This window comes from Plectropomus leopardus, chromosome 16 (assembly GCF_008729295.1).
Source record: "Plectropomus leopardus isolate mb chromosome 16, YSFRI_Pleo_2.0, whole genome shotgun sequence".
Taxonomy (NCBI): Eukaryota; Metazoa; Chordata; class Actinopteri; order Perciformes; family Serranidae; genus Plectropomus; species Plectropomus leopardus.
In genome coordinates, this window is record NC_056478.1 from 7,187,598 (window position 1) to 7,202,320 (window position 14,723).

A 14,723-nucleotide genomic window follows, 5' to 3' on the forward strand; every position below is an offset into this window, starting at 1 on the left:
ACTGAAGGAGCGCTGCAGCTGCAGTGGCAAAACAGGCTGCAATGTAACCTCTCTGAGCAATTGTGCATCTCAGTTTTCATTCACTAATGTTTTGAGACACTCATAATAACCTTGTGAGCCTGTCAGTAGCAAAAACAAGCACTTTTAACGGACATAAATTTACAGTTGTGCATCTGCCCTGAGTGGTTACATTGCAGCCTGTTTCACTGCCGCCGGCTGCAGCGGTGTCTCTCAGTACTGGACCAATTTCAAAAATTGTTCCCATTAGTTACGTAGATACAAAAACATGAGAAAATATGGTCCAGGTTGAAAAATACAGGGGTTCCCCTTCAATAATGCTGTCCACACTGACTGTTTAAATTTTACATAGAATATACATATATGGGGAAAAAGTTTACTTTAATAGGGAAATTTTTAAATGGCCTCATTTTGTTTTTAAAATGTTTAAACTACTATCTGCTAACAAGACAAATCTGACCGCAGTGGGATGAAATGCAGCAGCTTTTATAGAGTGGCTGGCTCACAGTAGCAATAAGGAACAGAAAAGACTTGAAACCATCTTTGAGGCTGGAACCTCAAAACAGGAGATAACTAGAAGAGTAACGCGTTACTCTGTCAACTCAGGCTGTGTAGCTAGTTAGCTAGGAGCACCATGTTATTAACGTTTGAGACTGTACCTCACAATTATGTGACAAATATAACGCGATGACGCGGTCAGGAGTTCGACTGCAGTCTGTGAGATCTGACTGATTAACGTGTTTTTTTTTTCAGCGACTGACTGGGAGAGTTTGTTTGGTTAATATTGCAACAAGTAAACTGAAATAACACTTTGAACGTCCCTCTCAGAGAGACGTGCTCAATGAATATCACAAGGAACAAATCAGTACCTTTATGCTCATGTATGCTCGTACAGTATGTATTAAACTGCAGAAACTTGAGTCTGTGTTTCATTCAGAGGCAAAAACAAAGCAGCAGACCTCTGAGTCTTTTTAGAATATAATTGTCACTCAACAATATGAAAATGTGTTGATTTACAGTATAAACGCAGCGTAATTCTTTTCAAGTTCCAATCAGAGAAATCGTAAATTACATTAAAAATCAAAGGTCAATCATAAGTAAGAGCACTTATTTGTAAAGGTTAAAGAACTCTTAAAGGGACTCTTCACCCATAAAATGACCATTTCAATATCAGTTACTCGCCGCATTACCTTTTAATCGTGACGTTTTTCTTGCGTGCCTTCATGGTGAATGAAGAATCCAAAAAAGGCTAACCTCTTTATGGACTGAAGTAACTGACGGCCACATTTAAAACAGCAAAACTAAACTTAATGTTGTCAAAAGGGGGTTTGACTACATGACTGACAGCTGTGTATGCTTACTGGTGTGCTTGCGATTGGTTGGAGGAGTGTTTATACACGCTGGCTCCAAATGATGTCCCAATGTGTGACGACAGCAGCTGTTTACGGGATATTTTGGCTTTATTTTTGGGCAGTGGGAGGAAGTGCCCATCTTTACATACAGTTACTGCTTCAAATGTACTTGCTTTTAATTTCCCCTTTTCTGGAGGGTCACTTAAATGCACCGCCTGCCGTGACATCTCAGGATCCTCATTAAAGGCAGCTGTATGAAATTAGTCAATAGGGAAGACACCAGAGAGGAAACAGCCCACAAGCGGCTGGTTTTTTGGTCTAATCTCAGTTTTATTGTTTGATAAATCTGTGATATACCTGTTTTTTAAAAGGCATGTCTCATTTTGGAGGAATGTTTCTCTGGAGTTTTGATTCTGTTTAAACGCTTCAAACTGAAAAATCTGTATCAAACAACAACTATCCGAACATCCTACAATCAATACACACCTGAAGAACACAGGATCATCAAAAATGGTGGGTAACAAAATGCAGCGAGTTGATCACATCCTATTATGTCTGTATGCGGCTATTTTAAGCTTTTTTTTAGAGGTTGCAGTAGTGCTAGTTTGAACTCTGTGGAGCTCATACATACACAAACATACTCAAGCTGCACTACTTATAGGCAGAAGTGCTTGACATTGTGATATTCTTTGCATAAATGCATGTGTTTGGGAAGAAGTGAGCATGTGACTGGATAAATGAGACTTGGATTATGCTGCACGAATTGTTTGAGGTTCTAAACGGCTGTTTTGATATGGTTTTGCTGTTGTTAAACATTGCTTCCTATTACTTTAATTCATTAAGAATGCTAGCTTTTTTGGATTCTTCGTTCACTGTGGGGTTATGCAAAAATAAAGATAAGCCTTCCGATGGTTATGGAAAACCCAGAAAAATCAAAAAATGTCATTTTCCAGGCCTGGGAGAGTTATGGAATTAGTAAAAAAATCACTGAAAGTTTTGGAAAAGTCATGGAAATTTGTTGTGTGAAATTATTACAACAATCCTCTGTGATGAACCTTCCATGTAATGTAACATAGTGGTACATTTTAGGGATGCACGGTAACATTGGCACGTCACCTGCATAGGCAGATATATGCTTTAATATGAAATATGTGAATTGGCCAACATGCTGATTTCTGCCGATATATTTTTGTTTTTATTTGACAAAGTGGACAGTAGAAAACATCAGCCCTCAGTATTTTTCTTATTTTGCACATTGAATGCACATTACATGTACTGAAAGGCATAGCGTTTTTGTCTCCATCTGCTGGTGGGCCGTCACAATAAGAGAATGCACAGTATGATGTTAATTCCACTACAGAAGAGACTTTATGATCACTAATATTGGGAGGGGAAAAAGTGAATATATCGATATCAGTTATCAGCCAAATGGGTTGTTATATATCGGCATATCGGATATCGGCAAAAAAATCTAATATTGTGCATCCCTTTCACATTTATTTATGGCTGTCAGCATAACTTAGCTCTAACGTGCCGATGTGCTGTCATGTAAGTTTCTTCATTTTCTCCCCACTCTCCATCTCTCCCTTCATGAATGCCAGCTACCTGGAATTACGTTTGAATAGAATTTGAATCTGATATGTTGTGATTTTTTTAAAAATTGATTCCTTGGAAATGTGTGGGAACCCTGAAAGATTTCTTCATAAATTCAACGAAACGCTGAGTAATTGATAAATGATCACTGTGCGGGGGAAGTATTCCTTCAACTGTAGTAACTGTGTGCACTCATGTATGCGGCACTTCTGTCTTCCTTTTGGCACAAACAAGTAGGTCAAAAATAACATTCCCCTGAGACTTAAACGCACTCTTCTGAGTTCATTTCTCCGAAAGTTCAGCACAGCCTCGTACAAATAAACTGCATACCGGCCAACCCCTTCAATTATGAAATACTTCATTAATACATTTGGCAGAATTTTTTTTTTTAAATGATTTGTGAGATAAGGCATTCTCAGTCTTCTCCTAAATTAAAGCTGGCCGGCTGCTCTCCTCCGTCCTGGTAGTCAGTGTTGTACGGGAAATAGTAGAGGTCGTGTTTGACGGCCATGAGCAGGCCGGGGAGCCCCCTGCAGCCGCCCAGCTTAGAGGAGAAGACCACGCTCGGGATCAAGTCGTTTGCGGCCGCGTGGGGTGACGGGATGGTCCTCAGCAGGTGGCCGTCTTTTAGGCTCCATATCCTGGTGTAGCAATCCTGACCGACTAGGGAAAGACGAGAGGAGAAAATGCAAAATGAGTGTTTTGTTTTTCCAATCAGGGTGGGAAAACGTATTGAGAGAAACATTAGACAACCAAAGTCGGCTTTTGAGCTCTCAAATCATCTCTAAAATAACTTGTTTGGCCATAGTGTGTTTTTTTTTATGAACTGGCTCAGTCTGAAAGCTCGTGTTGATGTACACTGAGGCTACGATCAGACTGTAGGCAAATCAGATTTGTTTCTCAAATCAGATCTGGAAGACTGTCTGCAGTGTTATTTGCAAGTAATCAGATGGATGTGTGTCCAACATTATTAACCTATCTGCATGGGTTGCCATGGTAACGACATCAGTAACTATGTGGCGACGCTGGTGACGCGGCTTCCCAACACAGAAGCATGAGAGGTTCATCATTTGGATCAAATTTGGAAAGACTTGTGGGAAAAATCATGTGGGTTGTTTTTTTGCTGTCCAGACTTCCTAAAGTCAATCTGGATTCAGTCTGGATATGCCAAAAAATGATTTGAGCTGACAGTCTAAACTAGTATGTCGGAGCATAGAAGATACAACCTTGATGTCTCATTGATTTAATTTATATCAGTTCAAGTTTTAAAAACCAAATAGCTCCACAGTGTGTTGACACAGTGTGTGCTCTCTCTGTCTTACCTGCCAGCAGAAGCCCCTCAGGCTCATTTACGTGAATGGGAAGGTAGGCGTGCTCATTAAAGTGCCCTTTGTACTCCTGTACCGGCTTCGTCACTCGCACATCCCATAGTTTAATCTGCAAAACCAAAAAAGAAGAAAATGCAAAAAGTTACAGCAATAGGAAAATCCATGTGGGTTAATATTTTTTATGATATCTTTTATTTCTTATCTTGTTTTTCTAACTTGGGTCTTAAACCTTATCATAGGACCAAAATGTAAGCCCTTACTACACAGAGATCCCACAATACTGCCGAGATAAAAAACCCTTCCTTACGCTGACTTTGTTTTTACAAAGGACCAAACAAAGTTGACGACATGCGTTTTCCCCCTCCAAAACCTCAACCAAACCCCATCCCAAAACAGCGTTTTCACTAGTATGTCAACGTTTCGGAAGGAAAACAGGCATAAGCCTCTAGTGTGACAAAGACATTGAATCAGTCAGCGCTGTCTAAACAATAACAACTAAATAAAATCAATAAATAAAAATAGCTTCCTGAGGTTTTACAAAGTAAAAGTTCCTCCCATGCTGACACTTTCTTTGCATGTTTTAATTAATTTATCAGTGATCATTAAAATAAAACGCAGATACAGATCTGCCCCAATAATCAACCAGTCCGATAATCTGTTGACCCCTAATAACAACTACAGAAAATGCCTATAACTATAATTTATCACCGCTGTTATACGGTGGCTGATCTTATTCTTTGCACTGAGGGTAAGGAGTTCCTGACCTCATTGTCTCCCCAATTTTCAGACATTTTTGACTGCTTTTCTTCTTCAAGTTAGCTGCCACTGCTGCTGATCTGATTTTTAAATCTCCCGGCGCAGCGTGTTGTAAAAATGTCACACCTGTCCCGGTGTAAAAGGAGCTCTAACATAACATACCAGCAATTCAGAACTCAGCGTTTACAGGGACCCACTGTTCATGTAAAAATCTCATTTTCAAGCTGACCTGGCCCAGCATGTCAGCAGCGAGCAGGTAGTTCTCATCCTGCAGGACGCGTACGGAGGTGATGGCTGACTCTTGATGGAAGCGGCTGGTCTTCCAGCTCTGATCCCTGCGTCCGCGCTGACGCAGGTCGATGCTGAAGATCTCTCCTGATCGGCAACCGTTAAACAGCACAGGGACCTCAGAGAAAAAAAAAGAGGACATATTTTAGTTTCTTGGCATTTTTTCTTTCATTAATTGTTCTTTGTCACACTTAAAAAGAAACCCATGCATGTTATAACTGAACTCAAACATACTTTAATCGCTTAAATGTAACAGATGACTCACTCTGAGGGCAAACTGCTGAGCCAAAACATCGCTGCCGGAGCTGTACGTCTGCGTTCGCCCCGTCTCTGCATCTTTAACTATCACCCTACGGGACAGACCTGCCAACACATGCATGAACACAATTACTCCTCTAAATCGTTTTTTTAATAGTGTGCCATTATTTTAATTGTCGAAAAAATAAAAATAAACAGCTACCAGGTTACTCTTTATTCCAAAGTAATCATGTGTTGCTGCAGCCTTTTCTCTGCCCAAACAAACCGAGTATGATTTAAGAGACTGTTTAACACCCGAAACTAAGCCAACAAACTCACGGCTCTACAGAAGCCAGTTATTATCTGAGATTAAATATCATAATTGATCATAAATTGCACGATAAATAATGTTGGCTGGACAGACCAGTGCTGAAGGTTTTGTCAAACTGGGGGTTGAGGCACCAAGCACAAGACCAGGCTGAGGAGATCTTAAAGCTGCACAGCATGCCCGGCTGCTCTGAGGAGAGAGAGAGGGACGCAGGACAAATGTTAAAACAGGGAGGTAAACAAACAGTGCAGGTGAGAAATCTAACTTATTTTAAAATTACTATCAGTCTCCAGACAGGTGAGTAAATTAGAAACTTTGATTTTGAAGCCAAGTGACTGATAAATAACTAAAAAATGGTGATAATGCATTATTCTGACTGCTTTATGTCAAAATCTATTAAATGTGAATGTTAAATGGTGTCAGAAACCTGCAAATATCGGTACAACCTGGGTTGGAGTTGCTGAAGAGGGAAGCAGGAAGTAAGCTGACACAGCCGGGGGTGTCCGCAGCTCCGACCAGACACAGCCTGACAGTCAGCTCAGTCAAGGGAAATACAGGCAGCGTAAAAACAGCACTTGAGTTTTAAGACAAGCAGACTAAGAGTTTTACTAAAGTTAAAGGATACAAGACGTGAGAGTCTGGGTAGTTGACAGAGGCCCAGCAGATGGAATTCACCTGAAACAACATTAAGCCAAAAACTTTGCTGGATTATTTTAATATCTAAAGTAAAATAAAAAAAAAAAATGTAATTTACACAATCAGTTGCTCCTCCTGTGAAACAGTCTCACCTTGCGGTTGGTGAAGTAGAGGTTGTCGCACATTTCCACAGACAGAGAGCCCCGGCTGCTGCTGCTGAAGTTCATGATGCCGTACTTGCAGCCTCCGTGTGACACGTCATTGACTGTGAAGACTCGCTCACATGCAGAGTCCCCCTGAGAGAGACGAGGGAGCACTGAGTTTAAATAATGTCCACATTAAGAGAGAAACAAGGAAAAATTATTCCTAGGATTTTTCCATCTCTAAAGCCTAGTCCACATTTTCAGTTTTTTTTTGCTTCCTTCGTTCTCAAAAGTACAAACCACACAAGCACAGTTTAAAAAACAAAATGTCCAAATGAAAACACAAAACAGAATTGAGGCGCTGTCAAGAGCATGCCAAACCAACAAGTGGCGATATAACAGTAACCCTAAAAACACGTGAAGAAGATGATGTTGGCCATTTAGACGTGTGTAAAGTGTACATTTATGTGTAAATATGTAAAAAGTCCTGTCAGCAAGGTTAGAGTTGGCACTATTTCAGTCAAGTACGCCACTGCATGAAATGTTAGCTCATTTCTGATGCCTCAAAAAGAGGATAAAGGCTCATAGTAACATTACAAGCCAAAAACTGTCTGCCCCCGTCTACACCTCAACTTTGAAAAAAGGAGTTTCTGAAAATCTTCATCCTGGATGGAGTTTTGCAACAGTCCGTTTTCAGTTATCTAAAATTAAGTTTGCATTTGGACACAAGGCCAAAACTTATAGAAAAAAGCTATGTTTTCAAATATACCCGCAAACATGTAGACAAAGCCTCAATTAAAACGTGTTCATACAGTACTTCTATCACGACTGAATTATTGTATTTGCACGGGCGTGTTTTGTGTGTTCTCACCACTATGAGTCTGAAGTTGTCGGTGTTGGGGTTGCTGCTGTTGTCCGTGCTCTGGATCTCTATTTTGTGGCGTCTCATTCCACTGACCTTCACCTCATGGACCAGCCTGGAGACACACAATTATCACGTTAACACGGACTTAAACCGCCTGCCCAAAATCCACATACTCAGAGTCATTAATTCACCTCCTCTCTGCTGTCTGAATATGTATCTGTGTATTTATGCACATACAGAAATGTTCGGCAAAATAATGCATACTTATGTAATTCGTCCATACTGTTAAAACTGTCAGGCTGCACGATATTTTGACTTTCTTTTAGCATACTTTCTTTTAGCATACTTTTTTTCTTCAAACCCATGTCAAAAACGATTAACATCATTATTAGTGGCTCGGCAGCACTCCAAAAAAAACTCACTCTACACATACAGAACCGATTATCATTAAAGTTAGCCTGTGTTTTGCTGGGGTTGTTTTCTGTAATGTATTACAGCTGTGAGCATTGCAATATGAACACGATACATGAAGAGAAGCTCTGTATGCATGTGTGCACACAGCAGTGTGATACAGTACCTGCAATAGGAGTTTTCGGGTAACAGGCCAAGGTGTCTTTTCTGCAGCAGCAGCGAACTGTTCAGTCCGTTTCTTGGTGCTTTCTAGTGAAAAAAAGATAAATATATGATTATTATTAGCAAACAAGCATGAAACCCCGGCATCTGGTGAGAAAAAGTAAAACTGGAGCTTCAAGCATAAAAAATTACAACAGACTCACTTTTCTAGGTTTTTCATCTTCTGCGAGCATCTTGTTTCTCTCTTTCTCTCTTTCTTTCTCCCGTATCTGCTCTCTGGTCAGCGGGTTACAGTTGTTGTGTCCAGGCAACAGGCGGAAGTAACGATTTTTCTCCGGGTCAAAGTAGAAACCAGGCAGCTCTGGTGACAGAACAGAATGGCAAAATTAAGCAAATAACTGTATTGCTAGGACTTTGTGTTGCAGCGTTTTCTGTTTTCTAAATGTGAGCAGCAACTGTTATGATATTAGTTACTTTTTGGTGTTAATAGCCCTTCCAAATGAATTGAAACAACATAAGTTATTGTAATAGGACATACAAGTAACATATTATAATGTGTGAGCTATTTTTTCTCTCTCTGTAACATTGCTGTTATAGCAATTTAACTAGCTTAGTTATTGTAAAAATAAAACCTGATTTGTAGGTTAGAAACACGAGATTTTGTTGTTATGTATAGCCAGTGTTTGGGGAGTAGCTAGTTACATGTATTTACATTAATAATAAAATATAGCATATAATAGAAAATGTGCAAAATTACGATTTCATAAAAAGAGGGGGAAATAGAAGAGGGAATTTTAATAAATCTGAAAATAAATGGGCCTATATTAAAAAAATAGACAGGCCTAAAAATAAATACGTTTTAAATAAAATGCATAAATAATTTCAAATGTAATTATGCAAGTGTTTCGAGTAAAAATAAGTGCTAAAGTAATTTAAACACACCTGGGTTCATAATAAAACCATAAAGTGATAAATGCTATAAAAACAATGGGTTTGGGTCGGATTTAGACGGGAAACACACACATCGATGGGAAAACAATCCTCGATACAACACCGGCCAAGAAAGCAGCATAAAGAATTTACATAAAAGACAAAACAGACTAAAAACACAACAGCAGAAGGAGAAAGTGTGTGGTACTGACCTGGTGCAGCACTGCTGCTCTTAGAGGAGGAAGAGGAAGATGATGAGGAGGATGAGGGTGTGGAAGAGGTGGACTGGTTTTCATATCTCCTCTGCGGTGCTCTGTATGATGGCCCTGCATCATTATATCCAAACCTGTGAACACAGCATCGCTTTTACTAACAGTAAAAACACTACTGGTACTGGGGCACTATCAGCAAAGACACATTTAAGCCCATTGTGAAATTGGATAACAAGAAATTGGCTGAACCCAGAGGCATCAGTTACGGAAAGAATGACCCATAGAAAAAGATATCGGGGTGATTTCTTTGACTCAAGTATTAGTACTATAAAATAGCATATTGTTTTGGAGAGGTGGTTGATCAATTAGTGTGTGTTTGCTGTATGTGCATGAGTGTGTGCCTGTGGATGGAGACAGGTATAAGTGGGTGTGTGGTAAATTTATGGAAAGGTCTATAATACACAAATATATCAGAACAAACTTTCAGGCCCAAACCTTTTTTTTTATGAAGTTTGTACTAGGGGTCGATATTTGGTATTTTGCCAATTATCTGACATTTTATTTTAATGATTTCCCATAAAATGAATTATGAATAAGTGTGTGTATTACACTCAACCGTCACCAGGAGAGGCAGTTTGCAATTCATGCAAAGAAAGTGTCAGCATGAAAGGAACTTTTACTTTAGGAGCAATTTCTGTTAATTTTTTATTTAAATTTTCACTGAACTTTATAAAAAATGTTGCATGGAACTTGCTGCATATGATGCTGAAAGTTAAAGTTTTGACATTTGCTAAAAGCATTTAAACAAAATTTTGTGTTTGAGTTTCCAAATTCAAAATTTCAACATAAATATTTCATTTTGCAATGCATATCAGTACAAATATTGCTTATCTGACTCATTAAGTGCAAATAATCTGTATCAGTATCAGTCGTGAAAAAAGGATCAGGGAACTGGAGTGCTGAAACTTTCTGGGATTTTATTTAGGTGAGGTTTGGTTTATGTTAGGTCACAATACTGTCTTTTTTTTCCCTGTTTTTCTGAAAGACATACTCAGTTCATCCATTAATGTGCAGCAGCAAAAGTATGATTCTGTACAAAATATGCATTTTTATAATATGCACAAATCTGTGTGCAAGCATTTTGCAGGTTTATTGTTTTATTTCTCATTTTGTTATCCTGATACAGATATCTTTATGTCTCTTAAAATCGCTACATAAACAATATGAAAAACTCAAGACACGCTTTAATTAAAACTAAATTTAACGTCAGTATTTCCTTGAACATACCACTGGTCCTCCTGTGTTGACCTGTGCCGGTTGCCTCTGTACCAACCGTGGCGCTGACCACCACCTCGTCGCCGGTAGGGTCTCTGTCCTTCTCTCCAGTTCCACTTCTTCATCCCGGCTGTTTGCTTCTGAAAGTAAGAATCCTCTCACCACGCTGTCGTTTATTAACTTCTGTGTTTACGAGTCTTAAAAGCTACTAGAAGCAGCATGTTTACTTGTTAGCAAAGTTAGCAAATTGTAGCCGTTAGCATTCGTGAGCTAACGTTAGCACACCTTTCTCGACACTTTTATACAAACGCCGGACATCAAACATGAATTGACGTTAAGAAATGATTTTAAAATGTCAATAAACACGCTTCCAGTTGAAGGTAAACAACTTTATTTTCTTATGAAATGGATGTAACGTTACAGTTTTAATACCTCATGAGCTAACGGCTAAGTGCTGTACAGTCAGACGCTGCCATGTTGTCCCGCCTTCAGAAGCTATTGATTGGCTGATCTCTAACAATAGCGCATGACGTCGAAGCTGTTCATTGGCTGTTTTCTTTGCAAGCTACGCACCAGAATAATAATGAATGAATTTGTTTTATTTCATGTGATTGACGGGTGATTGAAGATTAAAAATACAAAAACACTTAAATTCATAAAGTTTTATATTCCCCCCTATTAATTCAAATCAGTTGAAATAAAAAAAGTTGTATCTTAGACTATTATTATTATTATTATTTTTGTTATTGTTCAAATAGCCTTAAAAATCCCTAAATGGTATTTGATAGTCTAATTTAAATGTATTTCACACACAAAAAAAACATTTTATTCAATGAAATGAATACTAGTCCATGGTCCGGGACATTGATGTTGACAGATCTCTCCGAAGCCACGCCTAATGTCTTGATGCTGGTGTTGTATTGGTAGGGAGCACAGTGCCCAGGACCGCATTGGCTGTTGTGTTTTTTTCATAAGGGTCCCAAACTACACCGAGATTTGGAATATTACGTTACAGTCCTGCTGGAAAATGGCGACTGTCATTCATAATCCCCTAAAATCGTAAGTAAATTACATTTTTAAAAAGTCAAATTATTTCACACTTTGATTGCATGCGGTGATTGATCTATGCAGGGTTAAACGTTTGAATAAGAACCACAAAATGAACACAGCTGCCATGTACTTCTTGGACAGTCTCCGTGTGTTATGTGCAGGTACCGTTGTACTTGCCGTGTTGTGTAATACTAATTTAAAAGCATGCACTCGTGCACAATCTGCAGAGAAAACGTCTCCAACAACGCGCGTAAATGTCCGCACTTTCGCCTTCTCTCATGCACTTGGTTTCACTGAGACAGAAAGTTGCCATGGTATACATTGTGGTTTATAAACACGGTTGACAGAAGTTTGCATGCAGAGCTTCTTTGTCAGCGCGAGACGAGTGAATTTGCATAGATAATTTCATGCAATTAATGTCACAAAGCGCACATTGAGAGGGAGACTGTCGCTCGATGTGCCGCTCGGGCTTTTTGCTGCAAATGTCAAGCGCATGTAAACAATGGATGGCGGTTTATATGTTATTAGTATACAGTATTGACCTCATTTTCAATGCATATAGAGGGACGCCGCACTGCAATATAGGTTAGATATTGAGGGCGTGCAGTTTCCCTGAAAAGTTAGATTTAAAACGGATCACTTAAAGATGCCAGTGTCTGATCCTGGATCGGCACATAGACATTTTCTGATTTGTAGAAACCATTGACATTATGCTGCCTTGAGAAAACGTGCAAAAAATGGCAAATAGGAAAAAAGTTAACCTGATTTCAAACTGAATCCTTAATCACATATGAATTTGTTGATTCCCTTTTAAACAGGGGTGTCTGTAGAATTTGAGGGGGCTTCGCCCAAACCACAGTATGAGAGTCCAGGGGGATCCTTCCACAGGATTTTTTTTTTTTAATTAACAAGCTCTATGTTTATGCTTTTTGTGCACACTGGCACATTATAACATTATTAAAACAGTTTTCATTTTGTAACTTTCCAGATTAATTATGAGTTGTGATGAGAAAAATATTAGCAAAAAGATGGAAAACTCAAAAAAAGACAAGGAAATGACCTGGAAAAAACTGCTTAAAAACAGTCATTTTAAATATTTAGTTAAATAATCTTCCAAACCTACTGATTTCTCGTAATTTCCAGGACATTTCTGACAAAGCTGTTGACTTTTTTTCCTCGTGTTTTTGAAAGAAATCAAACTAGTTTGCTCAGTGATAAAAGGTTTAAATACCTGTAAAAGGCATCTTCACGCAGCACAAGAAAAGTGATGTCGATGCAGGCTACAAAGGGTTAATATTGAGCACAGAATCATTAACAAATACTGTCATTAAAATATATTGACTAGTTTTTGTAAAAATAGTTAAACGTGTCAAGATATGTTAACAGTGGTTGAATGTAAATAAGTACAGTTACTCAAGAACAAGTATGAATGGAACAGCAGATTATTAGGACTTTTTATTGTTATTTTTTTGGGGGGGGGGTTACTCATTCCTGTATATGTCTAAATTGGACCTGAATTGGCCTAGATGTTCTGCGCATGCTCCATAGTTCCCACGCTGGGCAACAATTTAAATTTGTAGAGGGAAGCCAGCAAAAAAAAAAAAAACACTACAAAGAGGGGATGAAAACAAAACAAGACAAAGGCATCAACAGCGCCAAAAAATGTATCTGTGTTCTCACCGTTCGACATGCAACCTGTTTGCCGCTTGCTACATTGTTTTGTATGTGATGTAATAGGACAACCAGAAGAAGTTCCATTAGAGACGAGCTGAAAGAGGGCATATTGCCGCCTACTGTGGAGGAGTTTGACATACTTAAGTCAATAAATTAGTTCTTCTGCAAGACTTGTGTATTGGGACGAGGACAGTAGTCCAATTAAATAGCCTAATCGAGCTGTAATCGTATCTCGACTTAACCGTGCATGTGAACATACTGACTGTATGTCTGTCTTCCTGCTGGCTGACAGCAGATGTTTACCACTGGGCATGTGGAATGTGCTTAGACACTTATCCCTAAATCTGTTGTGCAAGAGCCACATACGAATGTTTCTGATGCTGTGCATAAGTGTGGTATAAACTGCATATTTTCTTTCACTTTTGCAATAACGTGGAAGTGTAAAGAAATTTTTTTTTTCAGTCAAACATGGTCCGCCATCAGCTGCACGTCCTCTTGACTCAAAACTGCTCCATTAATGTTAAATAACATTTTTTTAATGTATATTTAGAGGAAAAGAAAAGAGGGAACTCAGGATGCTCTTTGTTGACAGCCAAAAAAGATCCTACTATACACGCAGCACTTGCAAAAAAAAAGAAAAGGCTTTAAGCTGCTGTATTCCACTAAAACAGATTAAGCTGTGGAGAATGTAGGTATATGGGTGTTTTGTGTGTTTGTGTGTGTGTCTGCAGTTGTGCATGCAGAACAGCAGATTAGGAGCGTCCCAGTATTCTCCCGGGTCCATCTGTTGAGAGAGGGAGAGGTACATGTAAAGACACACAGACTGATGGAGGAAGGGGACCCCATCTGCCCTTCATATATGGCACACACACACACACACATACACACACACACACCTCATCTGATATCTGCAAAAAGGGAAAACAATGCAAGACATGCACACATGAGCCCATACCATAACACAAAGGAAAACTGTGTGGTAGGAGTGTAAGAGCTAATATCAAATAACATGTGAGTTATGTGAAGTAACATGGTGGTGGTGTAGTTTGCAGGCTGCATATTTGAGTGCACCGTCTGCTGGAAACAATAGGGCCGGCTTGTCATCTGTCCTAAGGAAGTAGCTGGTAAATCATACGTACTCAGTAAGAGCGTGATATAATCTTGCCCGCTCTGAAAGATGAATTACAACCAGCTTGCAGTAAATGCATCTGGCTCTGTGGACTCTTTCAGTCACGTTCAGCTGTGCATATTTTAATTTTATTTGTCATTTTCATTTATTCATGTATTTATTTTTATGATTTTTAAATTTTTATTTGATTTTATTTACTTGATTTATTTAATTTATCACATTTTTTTTCTCCAAAGACCTCTCTGTGATTGGGTGGCCTGTGATTTAATGAAGAGCTAACATGAGAAGTATTTAAATGAGCGACGTGATTCATATGCAGAGATGTGTGTATGTTAT

At 38.9% G+C, this 14,723-nt stretch overlaps 2 protein-coding genes across 4 annotated transcripts in view; one reads left to right on the plus strand and one right to left on the minus strand.

The window, feature by feature from the left end:
* Window positions 1-6: 6 nt before the first annotated feature.
* wdr21 (WD repeat domain 21) lies at window positions 7-10,957 on the minus strand. The gene is made up of 13 exons (XM_042503694.1): window positions 10,547-10,957; window positions 9,260-9,393; window positions 8,321-8,478; window positions 8,122-8,204; window positions 7,551-7,656; window positions 6,689-6,832; window positions 6,526-6,575; window positions 6,347-6,426; window positions 5,997-6,089; window positions 5,601-5,698; window positions 5,277-5,453; window positions 4,286-4,400; window positions 7-3,626 (listed from the first exon to the last, which is right to left on the minus strand). The coding sequence occupies exons 1-13, from the start codon at window positions 10,657-10,659 to the stop codon at window positions 3,379-3,381; spliced, it is 1,599 nt and encodes a 532-aa protein (XP_042359628.1). The 5' UTR covers window positions 10,660-10,957; the 3' UTR covers window positions 7-3,378.
* Window positions 10,594-14,723, plus strand: part of dpf3 (D4, zinc and double PHD fingers, family 3) — a 32,777-nt gene continuing 28,647 nt past the window's right edge. For 2 of the 3 annotated variants that reach the window (XM_042503695.1, XM_042503696.1), the window contains exon 1: window positions 11,534-11,593. In XM_042503695.1, coding sequence (XP_042359629.1) covers window positions 11,562-11,593 — 32 coding nt within the window. In that variant the 5' untranslated portion in view covers window positions 11,534-11,561. Of the gene's footprint in view, window positions 10,681-11,533; window positions 11,594-14,723 lie in introns of those variants that run through there. The other variant, XM_042503697.1, reaches the window with a different exon arrangement.

Excerpts from the sequence above, each read along its gene's own strand:
- wdr21 (XM_042503694.1), bottom strand. The coding sequence starts at position 10,659 with ATGAAGAAGTGGAACTGGAGAGAAGGACAGAGACCCTACCGGCGACGA. Across the intron at positions 9,394-10,546 it reads TCAACACAGGAGGACCAGTG|GTTTGGATATAATGATGCAG; the intron begins GTATGTTCAAGG and ends CTGTGTTCACAG. Across the intron at positions 6,090-6,346 it reads CTTCAGCAACTCCAACCCAG|AGCAGCCGGGCATGCTGTGC; the intron begins GTTGTACCGATA and ends CTCTCTCCTCAG.